This window comes from Malus domestica, chromosome 05 (genome assembly GCF_042453785.1).
Source record: "Malus domestica chromosome 05, GDT2T_hap1".
In the NCBI taxonomy this organism is placed as follows: Eukaryota; Viridiplantae; Streptophyta; class Magnoliopsida; order Rosales; family Rosaceae; genus Malus; species Malus domestica.
The window spans coordinates 4,615,998-4,636,343 of NC_091665.1; the positions used below are offsets into that span (position 1 = coordinate 4,615,998).

At 37.7% G+C, this 20,346-nt stretch overlaps 3 protein-coding genes across 5 annotated transcripts; all 3 read left to right on the forward strand.

Annotated features, from left to right (window-relative positions):
• Positions 1 to 493: 493 nt before the first annotated feature.
• LOC103445758 (pentatricopeptide repeat-containing protein At1g77360, mitochondrial) lies at positions 494 to 6,812 on the forward strand. 3 transcript variants are annotated; one of them, XM_008384792.4, is made up of 5 exons: positions 494 to 760; positions 2,568 to 4,174; positions 5,513 to 5,665; positions 6,190 to 6,470; positions 6,570 to 6,812. In XM_008384792.4, exon 2 carries the CDS (start codon positions 2,602 to 2,604, stop codon positions 4,045 to 4,047), a length of 1,446 nt encoding a protein of 481 aa, XP_008383014.1. In that variant the 5' UTR covers positions 494 to 760; positions 2,568 to 2,601; the 3' UTR covers positions 4,048 to 4,174; positions 5,513 to 5,665; positions 6,190 to 6,470; positions 6,570 to 6,812. The 3 variants fall into 3 exon arrangements, with proteins under 3 accessions (XP_008383014.1, XP_028957709.1, XP_008383016.1); XM_029101876.2 differs by having other exon boundaries at positions 498 to 760; positions 5,907 to 6,470; XM_008384794.4 differs by lacking the exon at positions 6,190 to 6,470 and having other exon boundaries at positions 498 to 760.
• A 658-nt stretch (positions 6,813 to 7,470) lies between these two features.
• LOC103445757 (ankyrin repeat domain-containing protein EMB506, chloroplastic) lies at positions 7,471 to 10,763 on the forward strand. The gene is made up of 7 exons (XM_008384790.4): positions 7,471 to 8,589; positions 9,119 to 9,198; positions 9,436 to 9,534; positions 9,626 to 9,724; positions 9,805 to 9,903; positions 10,009 to 10,107; positions 10,216 to 10,763. The coding sequence occupies exons 1-7, from the start codon at positions 8,178 to 8,180 to the stop codon at positions 10,318 to 10,320; spliced, it is 993 nt and encodes a 330-aa protein (XP_008383012.1). The 5' UTR covers positions 7,471 to 8,177; the 3' UTR covers positions 10,321 to 10,763.
• Positions 10,764 to 16,234: 5,471 nt separating this feature from the next.
• Positions 16,235 to 17,922, forward strand: LOC139196345 (uncharacterized). The gene is made up of 2 exons (XM_070822139.1): positions 16,235 to 16,658; positions 17,105 to 17,922. Exons 1-2 carry the CDS (start codon positions 16,377 to 16,379, stop codon positions 17,837 to 17,839), a joined length of 1,017 nt encoding a protein of 338 aa, XP_070678240.1. The 5' UTR covers positions 16,235 to 16,376; the 3' UTR covers positions 17,840 to 17,922.
• The last annotated feature ends 2,424 nt before the right edge of the window (positions 17,923 to 20,346 follow it).

Genomic DNA, 20,346 nt, shown 5'->3' on the forward strand with positions numbered 1-20,346 from the left:
GGCAAGGAGACAAGGCAATGAAATCAAATGTACTAACTAATTTCTATCTTTAAACTTTTTTATCATTTGAAATCTTATTCCTTTAAACAAAAAAAACCTTAATAACATGCTACCAAAAGCCTAATAACATCATACCAAAGATCCTTCAAAACAATTCTTAAAAATCATGTCACTTAGTAATACGGTCGAGTGATATTACTATTCACTTGTAAATGAGAGCTCTTAGGTTCGATTCTCGCCAAATGCGAGTTTGAACCATATCATTATTAGCTCATTGTGAAGCCAAACACACCCCATTTCCTAGTGAAGATAATATCGTTTGTTCAAAAAAAAAATCTTAAAATATTATAATATTAATTTTGATACCAACATGATAATTCTATGAAGGATTGTCCAACATAAATAAAGAAGAAAGTGATATTTTTACATCTATTTTTCTTTTCACATGCCTTTGTTAATTTTTTTTGTTATTAAATTTCTTTAATTTGTTGACAGACAAAATTGAAAGGGGGTGTGAGAAAGTGAAAATGGGTGTGGATATGACCTATCCAAGATAGTGCGTTTCTGGGGAATTCTAGGATTATTTTGGGCTCCCTCGCCTACGCACCACTGTCCAGACCTCTCTCCCTCTCTCCCTCCAGTTCTCGACAGCTCCGTGAAGACCAAGGTTAACCCTAAGCCGAGGGAGGACGACGACGAGCTCGAATAAGGAGAGATAGTCGCCGATCTACACCTTCCCTACCCGCGAGGAGTTCTGGAGGTTAATTCCTTTCGTTTCCTCTATTTTTTTGGATTTAATTTTGTTTGGTTGGTAGGAGAACTAAGAAATGATTGAATTTTTTGCGTTTGTTATGTGCTTGCTGTAGTTTGTGATAAAACAAATTTGGCAATTTTTGGTAAAGGAAATAGATATTGATTTCGTACCAACTGCAAACATAGAAATTGGAAACTATGGATTGTCGTTAAAGTTCGATATTTTGGTCTCTATTGTTTTCCTACATTTTCTTAGTGACTGCAATATTTCCCTATATCTTCTGTAATTCTATTTGTAATGAATGTTTTGGGGTGTTTGTGTCGATTTCGGTTACTTGCGTCTCTTATGTAGGCTGTAGCCACCTTGATTGATTTAGCAATGAGGAATGCTGCCAGGATTAGTGAGATTTCCAAGTAGTTAGCCTTGAAAATATTGTGTTCAATCTGGCGTGGCATTTGTTTCTTAATTTCCTGTTGTCCTATTAGTCTTTTCGTGTTACTGGGATTTTAGAGGTTCCCCAATTATTCCTGATTATTAGGAGTCATATTTCATTGGGTTCCCTCCAAGTTGATTAGGAGAATTGAATGTGTCTATTTCTACATACACGTGTTAATTTAACACCCAACATTAAATAATTACTAGAAGGGGTTTCCTTAGATCTTTGGGATGCTTTGATATGTATCAATGTGGATGTTTGCGGTCCAAATAATGTTATTTAAGCAAGCATGGTAGTATTTCTGTTATGGAATTTGGCTGTGAATGAATAGAATTGGTTGGTGGGTATTGGTATGAGTACGTTTCCTTCACCTCTCTCTCTCTAGAATTTCTGTTTCCTTTGGTTAATTTATTGGAAGATATTAGAACACATCGAATTGCAGGAAATTTCCAAAAGTCTTATCATTTTTCTTAATTTATTTTCAATCTTCAAAAATTAAATTTGTTGGTCCTAATTTGTTAATGTATTCCCATTATTTGATGGGAATTGTTATTAGTAGGGGTGCAACTCAGGCAAGTTGGATGGGTTGGAAGGTCAACCCAATCCTAACCCAACTTTTACAATTCGGGCTCGGGTTTGGGTTGGGTTTCATTCGGGTTCATTTGGGCTCGCGTTTAATTGGGTTAGGGTTTACTTGGGTTGGGTTTGGGTTGCCCAACTTTTTCAAGTTTAATCTTGTAACAACGTTTCCAAGAATTCCTAAAAAAATTAAGCCAAGTAGCATCAAAGCTAGCTTACTCTAATTTCATATATCAGTCTACTATAAAGCTTTAGGATTTAGAGACTATGAACATGAGCTAACTAATCAAAGCCTCTTATTCCCTAAAAGCTTAAGTAATTGTAAAGGGTAATTTATTAAAAAAATATTAGAAAGGGCGCTGGTTTTTGGACTTGGCACACTTGGGTGTAGTATGAGCATTAATTGATATGGGTTACAATCTGGTTAAATTGGGTTTGGTTAGTCAGGTTAGGTTGGGTTAGGGATGGACGGGCAAATGATCAACCCAACTCAACCCAATCAATGAACGGGTTAAAATTGGGTTGGGTTCGGGTGGATTATAACTAAAGAAGAACCCGCTTGTTCAAGTTTAAAGTCGGGTTGGACATGAACGGGTTTGGATTGGCCCAACCCAAGTTGCACCCCTAGTTATTAGCACTCCAAAAATCTCATTTTGCAGTCCAAATTTCCTATAGTTAGAAAGAATAAAGACACTTATAGGGGTGTAGAATGAGATTTTTGGAGTGTTAATAACAGTTCCCTATTTGATTAGTTAAATGATGTTTGATTTCACTAACTTTAGATTTCAAATGATCCAGGTGACTTGAATTTTTCAATCGGGTTCCCAAAAACATGGCCATAAAATTACAAAAATGTGGGGAAAGATTAGGTTTTGGGTTGATGAAATTGACCCGGAATTACTGTTCAACAGAACCCACTAGGCAATTTTCCGACCCAACAAAAAGAATTTTCAAAATCATGATGTCCTGCCCAACACTTGCTCTTGATACCGCCCTTGACCAAACCGGGATCCGAATTTCACCCGAAATGGTAGAGGAAGTTCTCATGAGATTCAACAATGCTGGTATGGTTGCATACCGGTTCTTTGAGTGGGCGGCAAAGCAGCGAAATTATTCGCATAGTGTTAAGGCCTACCATGCTATGATTGAATCTTTGGCCAAGATCAGGCAGTACCAGATCATGTGGGAGCTTGTGAACTCGATGAGGGCGAAGAGGATTCAGAATATGGAGACGTTTGGAATCATTATGAGGAAGTATGCCAGGGCACAGAAGGTTGAGGAAGCGCTTTATACATTTAATGTTATGGAGAAGTATGATTGTGCTCCGAATTTAGCGGCGTTCAATGGCCTGCTGAGTGCTCTGTGTAAGTCCAAGAATGTGAGGAAGGCTCAGGAGGTTTTTGATAAAGTGAAGGATCGGTTTGAGCCAGACTCAAAGACCTATAGTATATTGATTGGCGGGTGGGGGAAGGATCCGAATTTGCCTAAAGCGAGGGAGGTGTTCAGAGAAATGATTGATGCGGGTTGCAATCCTGATATAGTGACTTATGGTATCATGGTTGATGTTCTTTGTAAGGCAGGGAGGGTGGATGAAGCCGTTGATATTGTTCGGGGCATGGATGATAGTGGTTGTATGCCGACGTCCTTTATTTATAGTGTTTTGGTGCATACATATGGGGTTGAAAACAGGATTGAAGATGCTGTTGCTGCATTCTTGGAGATGGAAAGGAATGGAATAAGGGCTGATGTGGTTGTGTACAATGCCTTGATCGGCGCTTTTTGTAAGGCTAACAAGTTCAAGAACGTCTATAGGGTCTTAAACTATATGAATTCCAAAGGCGTTACTCCCAATTCGAGGACTTGCAATATCATTTTAAATAGTTTGATTGACCGTGAAGAGACTGAGGAGGCATTTAGCGTCTTCCGCAAAATGATCAAAGTATGTGAGCCAGATGCAGATACGTATACAATGATGATAAAGATGTTTTGTGAGAGAGATGAGTTGAAGATGGCCTATAAAGTCTGGAAGTACATGAAGTTGAAGCAGTTTGTCCCGAGCATGCACACGTATTCAGTCCTTATAAATGGATTTTGTGAGAAGGGAAATGCTTCAAAGGCTTGTGTCTTACTGGAAGAGATGATAGAGAAGGGGATTCGACCAGCAGGTGTGACTTTTGGGAGATTAAGGCAGTTGCTGATAAAAGAAGGAAGAGAAGATGTGCTCAAATTTTTAAACGAAAAAGTTAATCTTCTTGTCAAGGAGCCTTTATTCGATTGAAGACTCAACACTATCAACTAAGAAAACTTGGACTGTTTGGTATTCTTAGTCCAACAGAACGAGTCCTGGAGTTCTAGTGCTATTGGTACTGCATGCTAATTAGAGAAAGAAAAATCAACTTTTGCAGGTGAGGTTCTTTCTCATTTTACTTTTACACCAAAGTGTTGGTGAATTTTCATGTTGCAAATGTTTGTTGTTTGTTGTTGAGAAACTATGGTTTTAGGGTTTCACGCAATTTCACAATTGTAAGATAATTAAAACATCGTTACAGGCAACACATGCTTGTCTGGAAAATTTTAGTTGACAACATGCAAACAGTAAAACTACAAGAATTTGTACCGTCCACACACCTGTTGTTAATTTCTGTCATTTGATCCTTCAACAATTCATTTGATTTGATTGCCGGAAATTGAGAGGGATGTGTTAGAGGTAAAAAGGGGTGTGTGGATGGCACCACCCTTTATATATATGGAACACTAGCGTATGTAATTCGGCAAATAAACAGTGATGCACTGAAAACAGATGATTTCAAGCTCGATTGTTTGTTTCTAAACGAGTCAGATAAAAGACTAACCATATTCTCGATAAGTCTATGTTCAGTTTCTGTGGATTGTAATTAGGAGCCTTTTCAATCATTTTTGCTATACTAGTCGTCAAATACTTACCATATTCTCGTTAAGTCTATGTTCAGTTTCTGTGGATTGTAATTAGGAGCCCTTTCTATCGTTTTTGCTGGACTAGTCGTCGACATCATCAACACAACCATCCTCTCTCTCTCTCTCTCTCTCTCTCTCTCTCTCTCTCTCTCTCTCTCTCTCTCTCTGGCTTGTATGGTTGAAGATGTGAAGAGGTTCGTAGTGATAAACCACAGCTAACTGGCAATGATCAGATATAGCTATGAGATATGAACACTCATCAAGAAGTGTTTTATTATTTTTGTTTCCCCAAGATATGCTTGTTGAGTTTTAAATTATTTCTGTTTCTTTAGTTATTTCTATAGATATCTTTTCTCTGAGAAATTTTTATGGAATTTTTCGTTGTTTTTGTTCGTTAGTGATTGCTAATAATGTTTTTTTTTTTTCAATTTATCTTTCTCTCACACGCACATATACATGTGTATATATGATGTATATGCATTTACTTGTTACATTCACCATCTAATGTTCAGATATGCAACCAAATAGAATTTGACCCTAAATGTGATTCAAATTTGCACAATCAGTTCGAGCCTTGCATATTCATTTGGGTCTCAGCTTTCGTTACTTTCATTGTTATGATATTTATTTTCGACTGATTGGCTATCCTACTTTATTTCTTAAATGTTTTTTCATAAACACCTCTATTTTTCTTTACTGGGTGTTCGGCATTTGATGTCAAATTGGTCTGATGATGGTATAGTATGTATTTGTGGCTAGTTGTTTACAGTGCCATAGTTCTGAGTGTAATATTTTTTTTTCATTTGCAGTGGATGTGTGGAGTTCATTGATACGCGGTTGTGAGGAGTAATGATTTAAGCACGGAGCTCTGAGATGTTGATGGAAATGCATTCTTGAAGCTATATATCACCACGGCTGTAATCCCTTTGCATTAGATTTCATACAATTATATTGTGCTTCAGGTACATTTCATGTTTTTATTATCTTTATTGATTGAAATAATCTTCGTCATAATGCAAATGTGTAGTCAAATTATTTTTCAAGATGTGAGCATCTGAGACTTTGAATTAGCGATGGTGTGCTAATGATGAGATCTGCTCTGTCTTTTGTGTGTGCTTCTTTCTTAGATTTTTCTTTTACTGGGATTTACCATGTTTTCTAATCTAGCTTATTTGCCTAATGATGGAAAACTCATTTTTGTAGTGGTTCAGTGGATTATTGTTAGATGTTTTACCCATATAATGGTACAATCCATTCCTCTCTAAGGTGCCCTTGCAATGCTATTTCAACAATTATTGTGAGACCTCAGTCAACTGAAAATAGTTTTGTTGTCAGTGATGTGGTTATCCTTACAATGACAATCTCAGAGTATTTGCGGGTTTGTTTTTCTTTTTACTTGGTTTGTGCAACAAGTGGGAAATTATTAAGTGGTTCTTCTTGCATATATGCCGTAGTACAGCCTTACGCATTTTGCCCAATGATGCAGACTTATGTTCTTGGGCATTCTTTGATTTTCATTATGAGCATCTTCACTTCCTATAATTCTACCGTTAAGAGTAGCCATCTACTGTTTATGGTGGTGGCGTTTGTTGTTGCTGCTGCTGCTGCTGCTGTCGTCATTCAGGATGTGCCTGTAAATGAAAATGAAAGCTCAGCATTCTTGAACTTGGATTCAGGATATAATAAGATCCGAGGGCTATTTTTTGTTTACATTTACTACCCAAGCGGTGTTGTGTAAATGACTGTTTATTAGTTTTCATGCTTGAGGTATGTTGCCAAATGGTGCATCTCTTTCTTATCAGTATTCATATATATAAACAAATATTTTGTCTACCTTTAATTTTCCTTCGGCCTTAATATTGATAGGGGCGCAAGGGAAAGGTTGCTCCTTTGTGACCAAAGGTCACAGGTCGTGGAAACAACCTCTTTGTATCGTAAGGCTAATCCTGCGTACGACAGACGTTTTCGCAAAGCAGGGAGGCTTGTTTGCTTGGGTATGATTTGTGAGAGTAATCAATATATTTATTTATTTTTGGGATAGAAAGTAATCAGTAATGTTGTGCTTTATCTCATTGTTTGCTTCTTTTGTATAATGCGATAATTTCTCTACCTGCTGCGCGTGTGGTTGTGGTCTGAGGGCTCAAAACATCAATTATGTTTTGTTCTGGTTGACTGTATCGTATGAGTGATTGCCTCGTTCGTTTGTTGTTTTGAGACGAAAATTCACCAATACTTTGACGAAAAGTAAAGAAGCTCACCCGCAAAAGTTGATTATCCTTTCTCTAATTAGCAAGCAGTACCAATGGCACTAGAACTCAACAAACTGCTTCAACTTCATCCACTTCAAGACTTAAAGTGCCATCTTCAGCTCATCTCTCTCACAAAACATCTTTATCATCGTTGTATGCATATCTGCAGCTGGATCACTTACTTTGACGATTTTAAGAAAGACACAAAATGCCCCCTCGGTTTCTTATAGTACTCATTGATACGAATACGTGGGCACAAGCAGAACAAAATTTGGAGTCCAAAGGAAATTCATAGGGAAATTTAAAGACTTTAGATTCTAAGACCTACTTCAAACCTAAGACTCAAATTTTAGGATTTAAGCTTACTTCAACTTACTCTAACCCTTAGGCAAAATATGAGTTTTAACTTATAACTCATTTTCAGGTTAAATTCAACTCAACTAATGGGCTGGTTCATCATATATGTGCATTTTGTTTTATATTTATAAATTCATTGAATACAATGGCTCAGATCTAACATGATCAAATCTAATTGTCCAAATTTAAAGACAACGGCTAAAATAATTTTAAAAATTCATGTGTTTCATATTTTTTCATAGTGTTCAACGAGTTTTATGGTGTCGATTTAGTGTTTTTTTAATATTTATCGGAATCTAAATATTTTTAGGTTAAAATTAATTTTGATAGTTTACATAATTTATTTAAAAAAAACAGTTACTTTAAAAATTAACTTTAAATTCATTTTTTAATAATTTTGGGTTAAAAATTTAACTCAGAAGGTTAAAGCAAAAATATTTATGGATTAAAATTAAAATTTTTTAAGTTTTGATCCAATTGTTGGAGTTTGCGTAAGGGTATTAGTAATACCGTATTACATATTTCACAATTTTGGGAGATTATATTGGATTATTTTGGGTTCGCTGGGACCCGCAAGGATTTTTATCTTCTCTGCACCCTCGACTCGCCGTTCTCCGGAACTCTCTCACTCTCTCCCGCCGTTATCGACAGCACTGTGAAGAACGAGGCGAACCCTGGGCCGAGGGAGGACGACGACGAGCTCGAAGAAGGAGTGATCGTCGGTGACCAAGATTCCGTGTTGGCGAAGCCGCCAAAAGGAATAGCGCTGCAGTCGCATTCCTGGACCTTCTGGTTCGATTACCCGGCCGCCAAGTTCAAGCAGGAGGATTTTGTGACATTTTGAATAACCCTCTAAGTCCAAGTCCAAATGGGCACGGTTTCAATTTCCGCATTGTCGGGTCTAAATTCAATTTCCTTCCCCAGAGATTACAACCCGTTTGTAATTTTTAATAAAGCCGGCGTCTTGACAGCGTGTAGTACAAGGAGTGGAAGCTTTAGGTTCCATGGCGCTCAGAGGCACTCAAAGCTGAGGACTTTTTCGGTCGGTTCGTTGAGCCCGACTGCTTCGTTTCGGACCCAGGTGGGAACTTGGGAAGCACCCGACGATGGCAGCGGCAGCGAAGACGAGGAGGAAGAAGAAGAAGAAGAAGAAGAAGAATTGGGTTTCCAAAGTGAATGGGAGGAAGAAGAGGGAAAAGGTGTTCCAGCTGCTGCTACTGATGCTGCTGCTGCTGTTGATAAGTCCACAACAAACAAGTATGAAGAGGATCTTGTAAAAGGTTATGCTCCGGTGCCCCTAATTTTCTATGTTCATATTTATTTGTTCACTTCAATGGATGTTCTAAAAGTTTAGAACAAGCACTTTTGCTTCATAAGCGCTGTTATTAGAAACACATTTGGAAGTGCTTTGCACTTCTATGACCCTCGAAGCGCATCGTCAAGAGCACTTTTGGTTGTCATCAAGTGCTTTTAGGCCATCTAGAATCAATCCCATACGGCAAGCTGGCCCTTAATGGGGAATGTTCTATTTGTAGAGAGTGACATGGTGTGTTCCAATTGATATTTTGACAAAAATGGCATGCTCAACTGTCTCGCAAGAGAACATTTAACTTCTAACATGTTAGCTTGCAATATTTGCAAACCTGTTGCTTTATTAAAGATTACTCAACTCTTCTGGCTGTTATAATTTCCCGGCCATGTAGATCTTCAAAGACCAGTTTAGCGGTTTTCTTCTTCAATGTAATGTAATACCACTTTTTGGGATCTCATTTCCTGGTAAACATCTAATATCTGTTATTCGTGTTGCAGAAGTTGAACAGCTCTTGGGGCAAGAAGAAATAGCAATTTTGCAAAAGCATGCGGCTCCCAACATCAAGAAAATATCAACGGTAATTCGTTCTTCTTATGTAAAAATGTCCTGAAGTTAGTTTATAGAAGTCTGGTCCTGCTTTTACCTATCTCCTATAGTACAATTTACTACTAAAATCTAGATGGAGCAACTGAACTATTTCTTAGTCTCTATAGCATTACAAGCTCACAACTGTAAATAGGAAGTCGTATTTGCAATAAGAGGCTGGCCTGTCTTTCTACATTCATTTATTGTGTTTCGTACTTTCATTACTCAGGAAAAATGGAACCCGATACATACACTTGCACTGTCAGGGATGGTAACTTTCATGGACAAGCTACTTGAAGATGGTTTAGATATTGACGTTGTTGATAAGGTGAGTTTTATCTGTAATTGAATCACCATCTGTCTCCAATTTGGTAGCATTGTACCTGGATTAGTAAACCTCCAATAATTTGGTGAAACAGGATGGTACAACTGCTCTTCATACTGCAATCATAGCCAAAAAGGAAGCTGTAATTAGTCATCTGCTAAGAAAAGGTGCAAGTCCTCATGTCAGAGACAAGGTAAGGATAAGACTTTCTTTAATATCTCTCCCGATCCATTTTTCTTTAGGGGAACAATGAGTTTTTGTCTTTGTCTATAGGATGGCGCTACGCCACTTCATTACGCAGTACATGTAGGCACCAAGCGGATTGTCAAGTTATTGATCAAATATAAAGTTGATGTCAATATTGCAGATAATGTGAGTTTTGTTTTTTATTGTTTAAATTTCCCAATGCCTATACCCAGTTAATCCTTTTTATTTTCGTTTCTCAGCTTGTTAACAACGTCGTATAATTTATTTCAGGATGGATGGACTCCGTTGCATGTTGCTGTTCAAAGTAGAAACAGAGACATTGTGAAAATTTTGTTAGTCAATGGTGCAGATAAGAGCAGAAGAAATAAGGTAACGTTTACTTTATACAAAGCAGGGACCTATAGTAGAGACAAAGTAAGGATTTTTTACTTTCTGTTGTTTCTGTTAAAGTGATTAACGCTGCTCCGTGTGTTTCAGGATGGCAGAACTCCGCTAGATCTGGGTTTATGTTATGGGAAAGATTTCAAGACCTATGACCTCACCAAGCTACTGAAGACGGTGCCAATGGACAGAGAGTTTTAGAAGTCCATGTTCCGACTTCATCTCCTTGCATGGATGGAATATTTGAGGACAGAGACGAGGAGTATCTGAAGAAGCAAATTAGTTGGATGAAGGATAAACAGAGGCATGTATGTATTTCACTATAGGGTGTAGAGGTAATGGATGCATCCTGGATGAGCTGTTTTGCATCCCTTGATTTCAAGGTTGATCTGTTGTATGAGGGTACAGGAGCCGTTGGATAGATGACTTCCTGGATTTTGTTAGGGGAAAGGCTCTTAAATTTTTTTCTTAAGTTTGTTGGTAAATCAAAATATGAGTGTAAATGAGGAGGATGGATATGGAACGAGTTGATTTTCATTGTAATGTTTCGGTCTAGTAATGCTAGGCTATGAGTAAATATTTCTCCATACGGCAGTGTATTATTGGACCGAGACATCACTTAGAAATGAACTTGTTTTATGCAAGTTGTTTTTTGTAAATTAGCGAGTCAAGTTGAATGCTAGGGTGCTCATGCTTGCTTAGATATTATTATTCAAACTTAAAACTCACCAAAGCTAACCCGTCAAACTTCGATAATTTATAGGGCAAAACACTGTTTACTACTCTCATGTTTCGTGGTTTTCAATATTTAGTACATCAAGTTTTTTTCGTCCTAGAATTATACCTAAAGTGTTAATTTTGAGACAGTCTCATACATCCGTTAATCAAACTATTAAGTCTGCCGTTAACTGATGACATGACGTTTATGTGGATAATGACTGGGCGTCACGTGTCATTAAAAATATTAAAATAATAAAAATATTTATTAAAATTTAAAAAAAAAAAACAACGACAAGAAGGAAAAAAAAACCCTGAACCCCTGCAAATCAAAACAACAAAATATTCCGATCAAATCATCCCCAAACCCAATCTTTCAATTCAATCCCTCACTCTCAACTTCATCTCTTCTCACTTTCCCATCAGATCCACATTCTCCTCTGCATCCACAGGGACACTTTCATTCCTCCTCTTCTTTTTCTTGTCTTCCACAACCACCACCATTCGATTAAGCTCGGCCCAAGTCCCCAGACCCTTCCTCCCTTCTCTCCTCTGCACCCACCCTCCCCCTCTATCTCCCTCTTTGATTCCACCTACCCTCCCCTCCTTCTTCGAATAGAGCCCTTCTGCGTCTCCCTTTTTTCGATTTCTGGGTCTCTCCAACCGCAATTTGCCCTCGAAGGCCAGCATCCTTTTCGCCTTGCGTATTTGCGACTTCAAATTCAGGTTTAATTTTCTGTAACTCTCTCTATCTCTCTACCTACTCTCTCCTGTTTTCTGTGTTGTCTGTTTGAGTAGAATTGCGTGAATCAATGAATGTGTGTTGGTTTGTATTATTGTTAATTGTGTGTTTTTATGGATAGTTTTTGAGATATGTTGCAGCTGGGATTCTTGGGTTTATTTGGAATTTGGCAGCTATTGGAAATTGGGGGAAAATGTTACAGAATTTGTAAAAATTGGGAATTATTATTTTTCTATTGTGATTGAAGGTTTTACTGATTGGTTTGTGTGAAATTGATTTTCTGTTTCCAATTTGAAAGTGGGGGTGCTAATGACAGAGCGAAGGCCGATCCTTTATCGCCAGGAGTGAGGGTTTGGAGGAGGAGGCAATGGGTTTTGGATGTGAAGGCGACGACGACGTACGATTTCAGAGTGCGACGTCGTTTCGTCCTTCGTCTTCATCACCATGACCTGAACCGGAGCAATCGGTTCGACGCCGCTAACCGCGAGGGTCTGGAACTTCCTCAGCTCGCAGTGCAACCGTCGCCATGGATTCAGGGAAGAGAAGGGATGTAGGGTGCCCAGAAACTTTTTTTTTTTTTTTTAATTGAGTGGGTCGGGGGTTGAGGGAGGGAGAGGGTTGGGGGTTGAGGGTTGATGGAGGGAAAGGGTTGGGGGTTGAGGGAGGGGGTTAAGGGAGGAAGAGGGTTGGATTTGCAGTAGAGGTCGAGAAGGGAGGGAGAAGGGAGGACAGTCGGGGTTTTGAGGAAGAACAGTTTTTTTTTTTTAATAATACTTTTATTATTTTAATATTTTTAATGACATGTAGCGCCCAGTCATTATCCACATAGGCGCAATGTCTTCAGTTAACGACAGATTTAACAGTTTGACTAACGGATGTATGAAATTGTCTCAAAATTAACATTTTAGGTATGATTCTGGAACGAAAAAAACTTGATGTACTAAATGTTGAAAACCATAAAATATGAGGACAAGTAAATAATTTTTTGCCCTAATTTATAATACCCGTTAAACTAATAACCTCGGCTAAATAATATTTTTTGTCGAGCCCGACTTGAAAATATCGTGCCAATTAACAATTCGTTATGATGTAACTGCAACAAAAGAGTACTCAATGACCTTCAGAGTTTCTTTTCGCGAAACGAACTCCATGATGTGTTGTGTACTATGAATTTTTTATTTTATTTTAAATTTTTGGTTTAAATAGATTTTTTGCGGTTCGATCTCATACCATGCATTTAATTTTGTGTTACTATGAAGAGGAATGTAGAATAGGGCAAAATGGCACATGCGCTATCCCAAACGACATCGAAGTACAAGTCGTTTATGATCCGGTTCATACCCCGCGTTTCAATTTGGAAAAATAACTAAAATTTAGACTCTATATAGAATTATGACCACCCTTTTAAGTTTATAATAATTATAACCAAAAGTTAATATGAAAGTACTGATATACCATTATCATGAGTTTTCTTCTAACAACCAAAATAGCAAAATTGTACAAAAACACTCAATGGTTGATACTTTTCACTTTTAGGATTGAAAAACGTGTAAGAATGCAAGATCCAATTGTCCATAACATATATGTGTGCTTTAGATTCTCACAGTTTCTTAGCAACCAAATACAACATAACAAAGGCCCAAAAGTCATATTAGTTGATATCTCTTCTCTCAATTTTTGTTACGTGGATTTTTTTATACGATAGTTTTTTTGTTTTTACTTGTTTGTTCACATGTATGTCCCTAATGCACTGCGTGGAGGGATGATAAGCCTTTCTCAAGCCCTCGCAAATGCAACAATTCTACTTTTTCTGGTGCAAATGAGAAGAGAAAAAAGCACACATGTATAAAGGTATGAATGAGAGAGAGAGAGAGAGAGAGTTACACATACGGTGAAGGGTTGGGCGCTAGCTTTGGGGAAGATGGTGGTGGCTGCGGCGTTGATAATGTCAACGCTGCCATTCACGATTGCTTGTGTGATCCCACAAAGCTCGTTGCCTTGCTTCTGAAGCTAAATTCCTCCTCTTCTTTTTTTTTTCTCAAATAAACAACTCTGGTGAAGATTGACCAACTAGTTTCGAATTCCGAGCTATGTGGCCGAAGAATGACAATTTCCCAGCAAGATTCTATTGACACGGTAGATTCAATCTGATAATGAACATTTCTGGAAGCTGAATTTTAATTTTACTATTTGGTTCTATGAAAAACTCATTTAAAGGGTATGTTAGTAATTTTATCTCAAATTTTGGTTATAATTATCATAAAAGTAAAATGGTGGTTATAATTAAATAGAAGGTCCAAAGTTTGGTTAATTTTGCAAATTTCCCTTTTCAAAGGTGGAGAAGCCAAGAACGAAGACACACACAACACACCCTATGCATCTACTATAAAGTTCTAAAAAACGTTACGCGCTAATCAACGGATGTTAGGGCCTAATGCCTAGGCGGATTTAATTCAATTTATTATATAAACATATAAATAAATAGTATTTATCTACTGTTACTTAGTACTACGGTCCAGTGGTATTCTTCTTCACTTGTAAGTGAGAGGTCTTAGGTTTGATTATCACCAAATGGAAATTTGAATCATATTATTGATAGCCCATTGTGAGGCAAAGCTCACCCTTCCCCTTAGTGTATATAATATCGTTTGTTCAAAATAAAAAAGTATCTACTTACATTTTAAAAAATAACTACACTTGAATTGAGAATTTGGGAAAGTTAGAACTTATAACTTAAGCTATCATGACGTTGCCATCATCACATATTAATGTAGCAAAAATAAGAAAAACCCAAAAACAAAATCAAATTCAGAAATTCACTAACTCATAATCTCGGTTATTTTTAGTGGAGTTACCTATAAAACCCTTTAACTTAATTAAAAAAAAAAGCAATGGAACCGCCTAACCACCCCACAGCTTTAGCCCGCCTAGCCCATGCCCTGTTTTAGAATCGTGGTCTACTACACTAGACTCGCATGGACAAAACCCTTCACCAAAAGGTCTTAGCGAGACCCCCCAATAACCATGGGATTGCTAAAACCTTCACTGCGTCTTCGTCTTCTCACTCTCCTCGTCATCCTCCATCTCCTCTCTATGCTCGCTTTGTTTGCTCGTGTTGCCAACATCGTCAACACTCGCCAACCCAAAATCGCATCGTCTACTTGTTTTGAATCTCTCAGAACCCAAAACCCATCTCATTCTCTCCCTGCTCTGGCCGTCGTTTGATTCACTCTGATTCGTCTGCTTCGCACGATTGACGACGGACCTGCATCACCGTCATTGAAACCCAAATCTCCAAAAGACAGGATCTTTGTGAACCCAATGGTCGGTGGGTAAGGAATATGGAGGCCGAGAACGCCAGCTAAGGCGGTGGGACGCCTACGATGAAAACGAGATCATTAGTTGCACTCAGATGAAAAGGTTGCCTTTCGAGAGAAAGAAAGGTGAAGAGATTAGTGGAATTGGTTTTGATTTGATTTGTGTTTGGAATTAGAGATCTGCAATTGTGACATTCAGAAAAAGGAAGAGATTTCTAGAATATCTTTTGGTTTGATCTGATCTGCAATTAATGGAATTAGGAGTTGGTTTTGATAATATCTGAAATTGTGAAATTGTGAAAGAAGAAGAGTTTTAAGAAAAAATAAAAAAGAGAGAATGAATAATAAAATATTAATATATATGAATTAAATAATATAATATTAAAATTTGTTAATTATTTTGTTTCTTAGTCCGACATTGCACCAAACGCTTCACTAAGTTAATCCAATTTAGTCTAATCTAAGCCAGTCTAGCTTAGTCCTTGAAGCTAGTCCAGTCCGAGATAGTCCGATGCAACAAACGCACCCATAGTGCTTGGAGTTGTCCCACCAAAACAAGGACGTTGACACACAATACACTCTTTTATTTTATATGTTTTATGTCTTTATATATGAACTAAATATTAATTTGATATTAAATTCGTCATTTATGTTAATCAATTTAATTGTGAATGAGTGAGAAAAACTATTACTAGAACGTAATACTCGTAAAACTTTTTACAGACAACAACCGATGTCATAAAATAGACATTAGAGCACCTCCAGCGGGGGAGGTTGCTCGGGGGCCAGTGGGTCAAACAGTAGCAAATTGCTGGGGGGATGACCTCCAGCGTATGGAAGCCCGAGCGACAGGCGAGGCCCGAGGAGCAGGCCCGTCGAGGATTGCCAGCCCGAGAGCCCGAGGGCTGCGTCAGGCGCGTGCGTTTCACGCGCGCGTGGGCGCGAGTCGTCCGACAAAAAAACAGGGCAGGGGCCCGCGATTTCAGTTTTGAAAAGTTACCGTTGGGGAAGCCACGTGGCTTCCCCATGTCCGTTTGATTGAAACGGTCCTATTTTATGGGCCGTTGGATTTCCAACGGTAAAAAACATTTAAAAATCTAATTTAATTTCATCCGTTTGATCTAAGATCAACGGTCCACGTTATTAGGCTTTGTAAATTAAAAAAAAAAGAAAAAACAGTTTAAAAATCTAAAATGTTACCGTTGTGACACGTGGCACAATCTGGAGTGTTGGAATTTAAATTTTTTTAAATCCAACGGCAGAGATTAATTAGGTGAATAAAAATTAAAAAAAAATGTAAAAAAATTCTTAAAAATCCGAAAAAAAATTATGAAAAATTATAAAAAATTTTGATTTCACTTCACCTATAAATACCTTCTCATTATCTTCTACCCTACACCACAATTTCATATTTTCTCAACTACTTTCAACCACATTCCTATCTTTCTTTCAAAGTTTCAATCCAATTTTTTTCCAACAAAATGACTACTCAACCAGGTACGAATTGGACGCTTCTTGAAGATGTTGCGTTGTGTACTAGTTGGGTTCAAGTTACTCATGATTCGATTACGGGTAATGAGATGCAGTTGCGAGAAATGTGGAGTCTTATTCATACCAATTATCTTGAGAAAATGGGTGGGCAAAGAACTAAGGAATCGATGTCCAGTCGTTGGAAATTACTTAGTCAATCGTTTAGTACGTGGAGAGACGCCTTGGCACAAGCTAGTGGTAATCTTCGAAGTGGGGAAAATTTAACGGATCAGGTAACAATATATTATTTATTTGTTAGCTACTTTCATTATATTTATTTGTTTGTATTATTTATTTGTTATCTTCTTTCATTATAATTATTTGTTAGCTACTTTCATTATATTTATTTGTTTGTATTATTTGTTACCTACTTTCATTATAATTATTTGTTAGCTACTTTCATTATAATTATTTGTTTGTATTATTTATTTGTTACCTACTTTCATTATAATTATTTGGTTGTATTATTTATTTGTTACCTACTTTCATTATAATTATTTGTTAGCTACTTTCATTATATTTATTTGTTTGTATTATTTATTTGTTACCTACTTTCATTATAATTATTTGTTAGCTACTTTCATTTATAATTATTTGTTTGTATTATTTATTTGTTACATACTTTCATTATAATTATTTATTTGTTACCTATTCTCATTATAATTATTTGTTTGTGTAGGAACTTCAAGCACAAGCTTGGTATGGTGCCAAAACCAAAAGCAAAAATAAAACATTCACCCGGTTTGAATGTTGGAATATTGTCAAAGATTGTCCTAAATTTAGAGTTGTGCATGTCGGTCCAGAAGTTTTCATGAACAGCACCCCTCTACACTCTACACCTGAGCATGCCTCGCATGATCATGATGAAGATGATGAAGAAGTGCCTGAAACGCCCCCCGTTGAACAAGCGTCGGGGTCGACCCGTTATCCAATTAGGCCTCAAGGTAAGAAGGCTTCAAAGAGAAAAGGTAATGCTTCCAAGAATGATTATGCAAAGTATATGGAAGATCTTGCCCGCCAAGGTGAATTGAATTTGGCCCGGAAAATGGCTAAATTTGAGGCTGATAAGGCTAGAGAGGATGCAAAAGCTGCAGCTTTTGAGAGAAAATTTGAAGCTGATGAGAGAGAAAGAGAACTACTTCGGCAAGAAAGGGAACATAGAAGAGAAGAAAGAATGGCTGAACGAGATCGTGACATTATGAAGGAGCCTTTAGAAGGGAAGTCTCCAGACTCTAAATATTTTTGGAAGTCAGAGAAAGCGGATGTGTTGCGAAGGAGGCGTGCAAGAGAAGCGAGAGCAAGAGGAGATGGTCCTAGCACCACAAGAGAAGATTATCCTAGCATGACAAGAGAAGATCATCCTAGCACCACAAATTGGTTAGGTGATGGTTATCATCCATTCACGAACCCATAATTTTCCAATCAATTCGGGTTGTAATTTCTTATTCGGGTTGTAATTTCTTATTCATTGAATAGAGTACTTTATGTTGTTTCCAATTTATTGAACTTAGTACTTTATTCAAAACACATTTAAACACACCAAATAAAATAACATCAACACACCAAATAAACACACCAAATAAAAACAAACACCAAATAAAATAAAATTACATTTCAACTCACTAAATGAACTAAAAAAACACACCACATAAAATAAAATAAACACACCAAATAAAAACAAACACCAAATAAAATAAAATTACATTTCATCTCACTAAATGAACTAAAAAAACACACCACATAAAATAAAATAAACACACCAAATAAAATAAAATTACATTTCAACTCACTAAATGAACTAAAAAAACACACCACATAAAATAAAATAAACACACCAAATAAAAACAAACACCAAATAAAATAAAATTACATTTCAACTCACTAAATGAACTAAAAAAACACACCACATAAAATAAAATAAACACACCAAATAAAAACAAACACTAATGAACTTAAGTATCGTCAGCACCCCTCAATTCCCACTGGTGCTCTATCAAGTCAAGTTGGCGGGCATTGTGCATATTTGACCTTTGAAGTGCAGTATATCGTTGGATGATCCTTTCATTGTAACGTCCATCCCTTTCTAATGGCTCATGTTGCACGGGCTCATCGGTGGCGTCATGAGCACAATATATACGTGTTCTTGAATTGTTCATCGTGTCTGGCTCATATTCATCAACGGCTTCATAATCGTACTCATCTTCCACAATCATGTTGTGAAGAATGATGCACGTCATCATGATGGATCGAAGCGACTCTACATCAAACAATCTGGCAGCACCCCTGATGATCGCCCAGCGAGCTTGGAGGATACCGAAACAACGCTCCACATCCTTCCTGCACCCTTCTTGACATCTTGCAAAGTGTTTTTCCTTTGCACTGCGCGGACGTGGCACTGTTTTGACAAATGTTGACCACCTTGGGTAAATGCCATCAGCTAGGTAGTATGGCCCGTCGTACATACGTCCATTGACCTCATACGTGACTTTTGGTGCATTTCCTTGCAGGACATCGTTGAACACTGGGGATTGGGCAAGGACGTTGAGGTCATTTTGAGCTCCCGGAACCCCGAAAAAGGCGTGCCAAATCCATGTATCAAAAGATGCCACCGCCTCCAAAATGATACTTTTTGATCCTTTTCTGTCCCCATAAGCGCCTTGCCATGCACTTGGACAGTTTTTCCAAGTCCAGTGCATACAATCAATGCTTCCAATCATCCCTGGAAAACCTCGAATCTCGCCTTTCTTCAGAAGCCTTTGCAAGTCCATATGAGTAGGTCTCCGGAGGTACTCTGCGGTGTAGATAGATTCGATTGCCGAACAAAACCTCATGAGGGACTCAAGAATGGTTGATTGTCCCATCCTCGTTATCTCGTCCACTTGGTCTGCAGCTGCTCCATATGCAAGCATCCGCAAGGCAGCAGTAATTTTTTGCTGAGGCAGGAGACCCATAGCACCAAAAGCATCCGGCTTTTGCACAAAGTAAGAATCATGGTTGCAAACAGCGCCCATGATTTTGTTGAACAAATGTCTTTCCATTCTAAAACGACGTCGGAAGTATGTTTCAGGGAATGCACTGTTACGGACAAAATAATCGTCCAAGAGCTCCTGACCTCGTCGTTGCCTGTTTCTATCAATGTTTACAGCACGGTTGGGCCTGCAGATATGAGCCACAGCTTGGACGACTCGACGGGATTGTGAGGCTCCTGCCATTCTTGATTCGTCATCTCTCCGTCTACGCTCGTCATCCTCTTCCATCTCATTTTGGGCCCAATCCCTAACATTGAACATTCCTTGTGATTGGTTAAACAATTCTTCCTCTTCTTGCTCGATTTCCCACATCATCTTTGAAGAAGAAGAAGAAGACATTGTAAAAAGGAAGCAGAAACTATGAATAATGATAGGGATTTTGGTGAAGAAGGAAGCAAAAACTATGAATAATGATAGGGATTTTGGCGAAGAAGGAAGCAGAAATTATGAATAATGATAGAGATCTTGAGAAAATTGGTGTGAGATTTATGAGGATGGATGGGGGATTATATGGAGGATTTAGAAGGGATTAGGTTGTAGATAATGTCACGTGGCATGCCGTCATTCGTTAAAAATCTGGTGGAAATCTATCCTCAAAGATTGTAATCGGATTGTGACACGTGGCACGACGTGATTGGTTAAAAATCTTATCAGAAATCCATCACCAATAATTGTCTTTTCAGATAATGACACGTGCCTTGACACAACGATTAAAAATCTTATCGGAAATCCATCACCAATAATTTTCTTTGCGGATAATGACACGTGGCGCAACGAGAACGATTAAAAATCTTATCCGAAATAACAAATATAATTATTTTGAATTATTTTATAAATACAAAAATACAAAAATTTTATTGCTATTGGCTTTTCGGATAATGACACGTGGTGC

Excerpts from the sequence above, each read along its gene's own strand:
- LOC103445758 (XM_008384792.4), top strand. The coding sequence starts at position 2,602 with ATGGCCATAAAATTACAAAAATGTGGGGAAAGATTAGGTTTTGGGTTG.
- LOC103445757 (XM_008384790.4), top strand. The coding sequence starts at position 8,178 with ATGGGCACGGTTTCAATTTCCGCATTGTCGGGTCTAAATTCAATTTCC. Across the intron at positions 8,590-9,118 it reads TGAAGAGGATCTTGTAAAAG|AAGTTGAACAGCTCTTGGGG; the intron begins GTTATGCTCCGG and ends TTCGTGTTGCAG. Across the intron at positions 10,108-10,215 it reads ATAAGAGCAGAAGAAATAAG|GATGGCAGAACTCCGCTAGA; the intron begins GTAACGTTTACT and ends CGTGTGTTTCAG.
- LOC139196345 (XM_070822139.1), top strand. The coding sequence starts at position 16,377 with ATGACTACTCAACCAGGTACGAATTGGACGCTTCTTGAAGATGTTGCG. Across the intron at positions 16,659-17,104 it reads GGGAAAATTTAACGGATCAG|GAACTTCAAGCACAAGCTTG; the intron begins GTAACAATATAT and ends TTGTTTGTGTAG.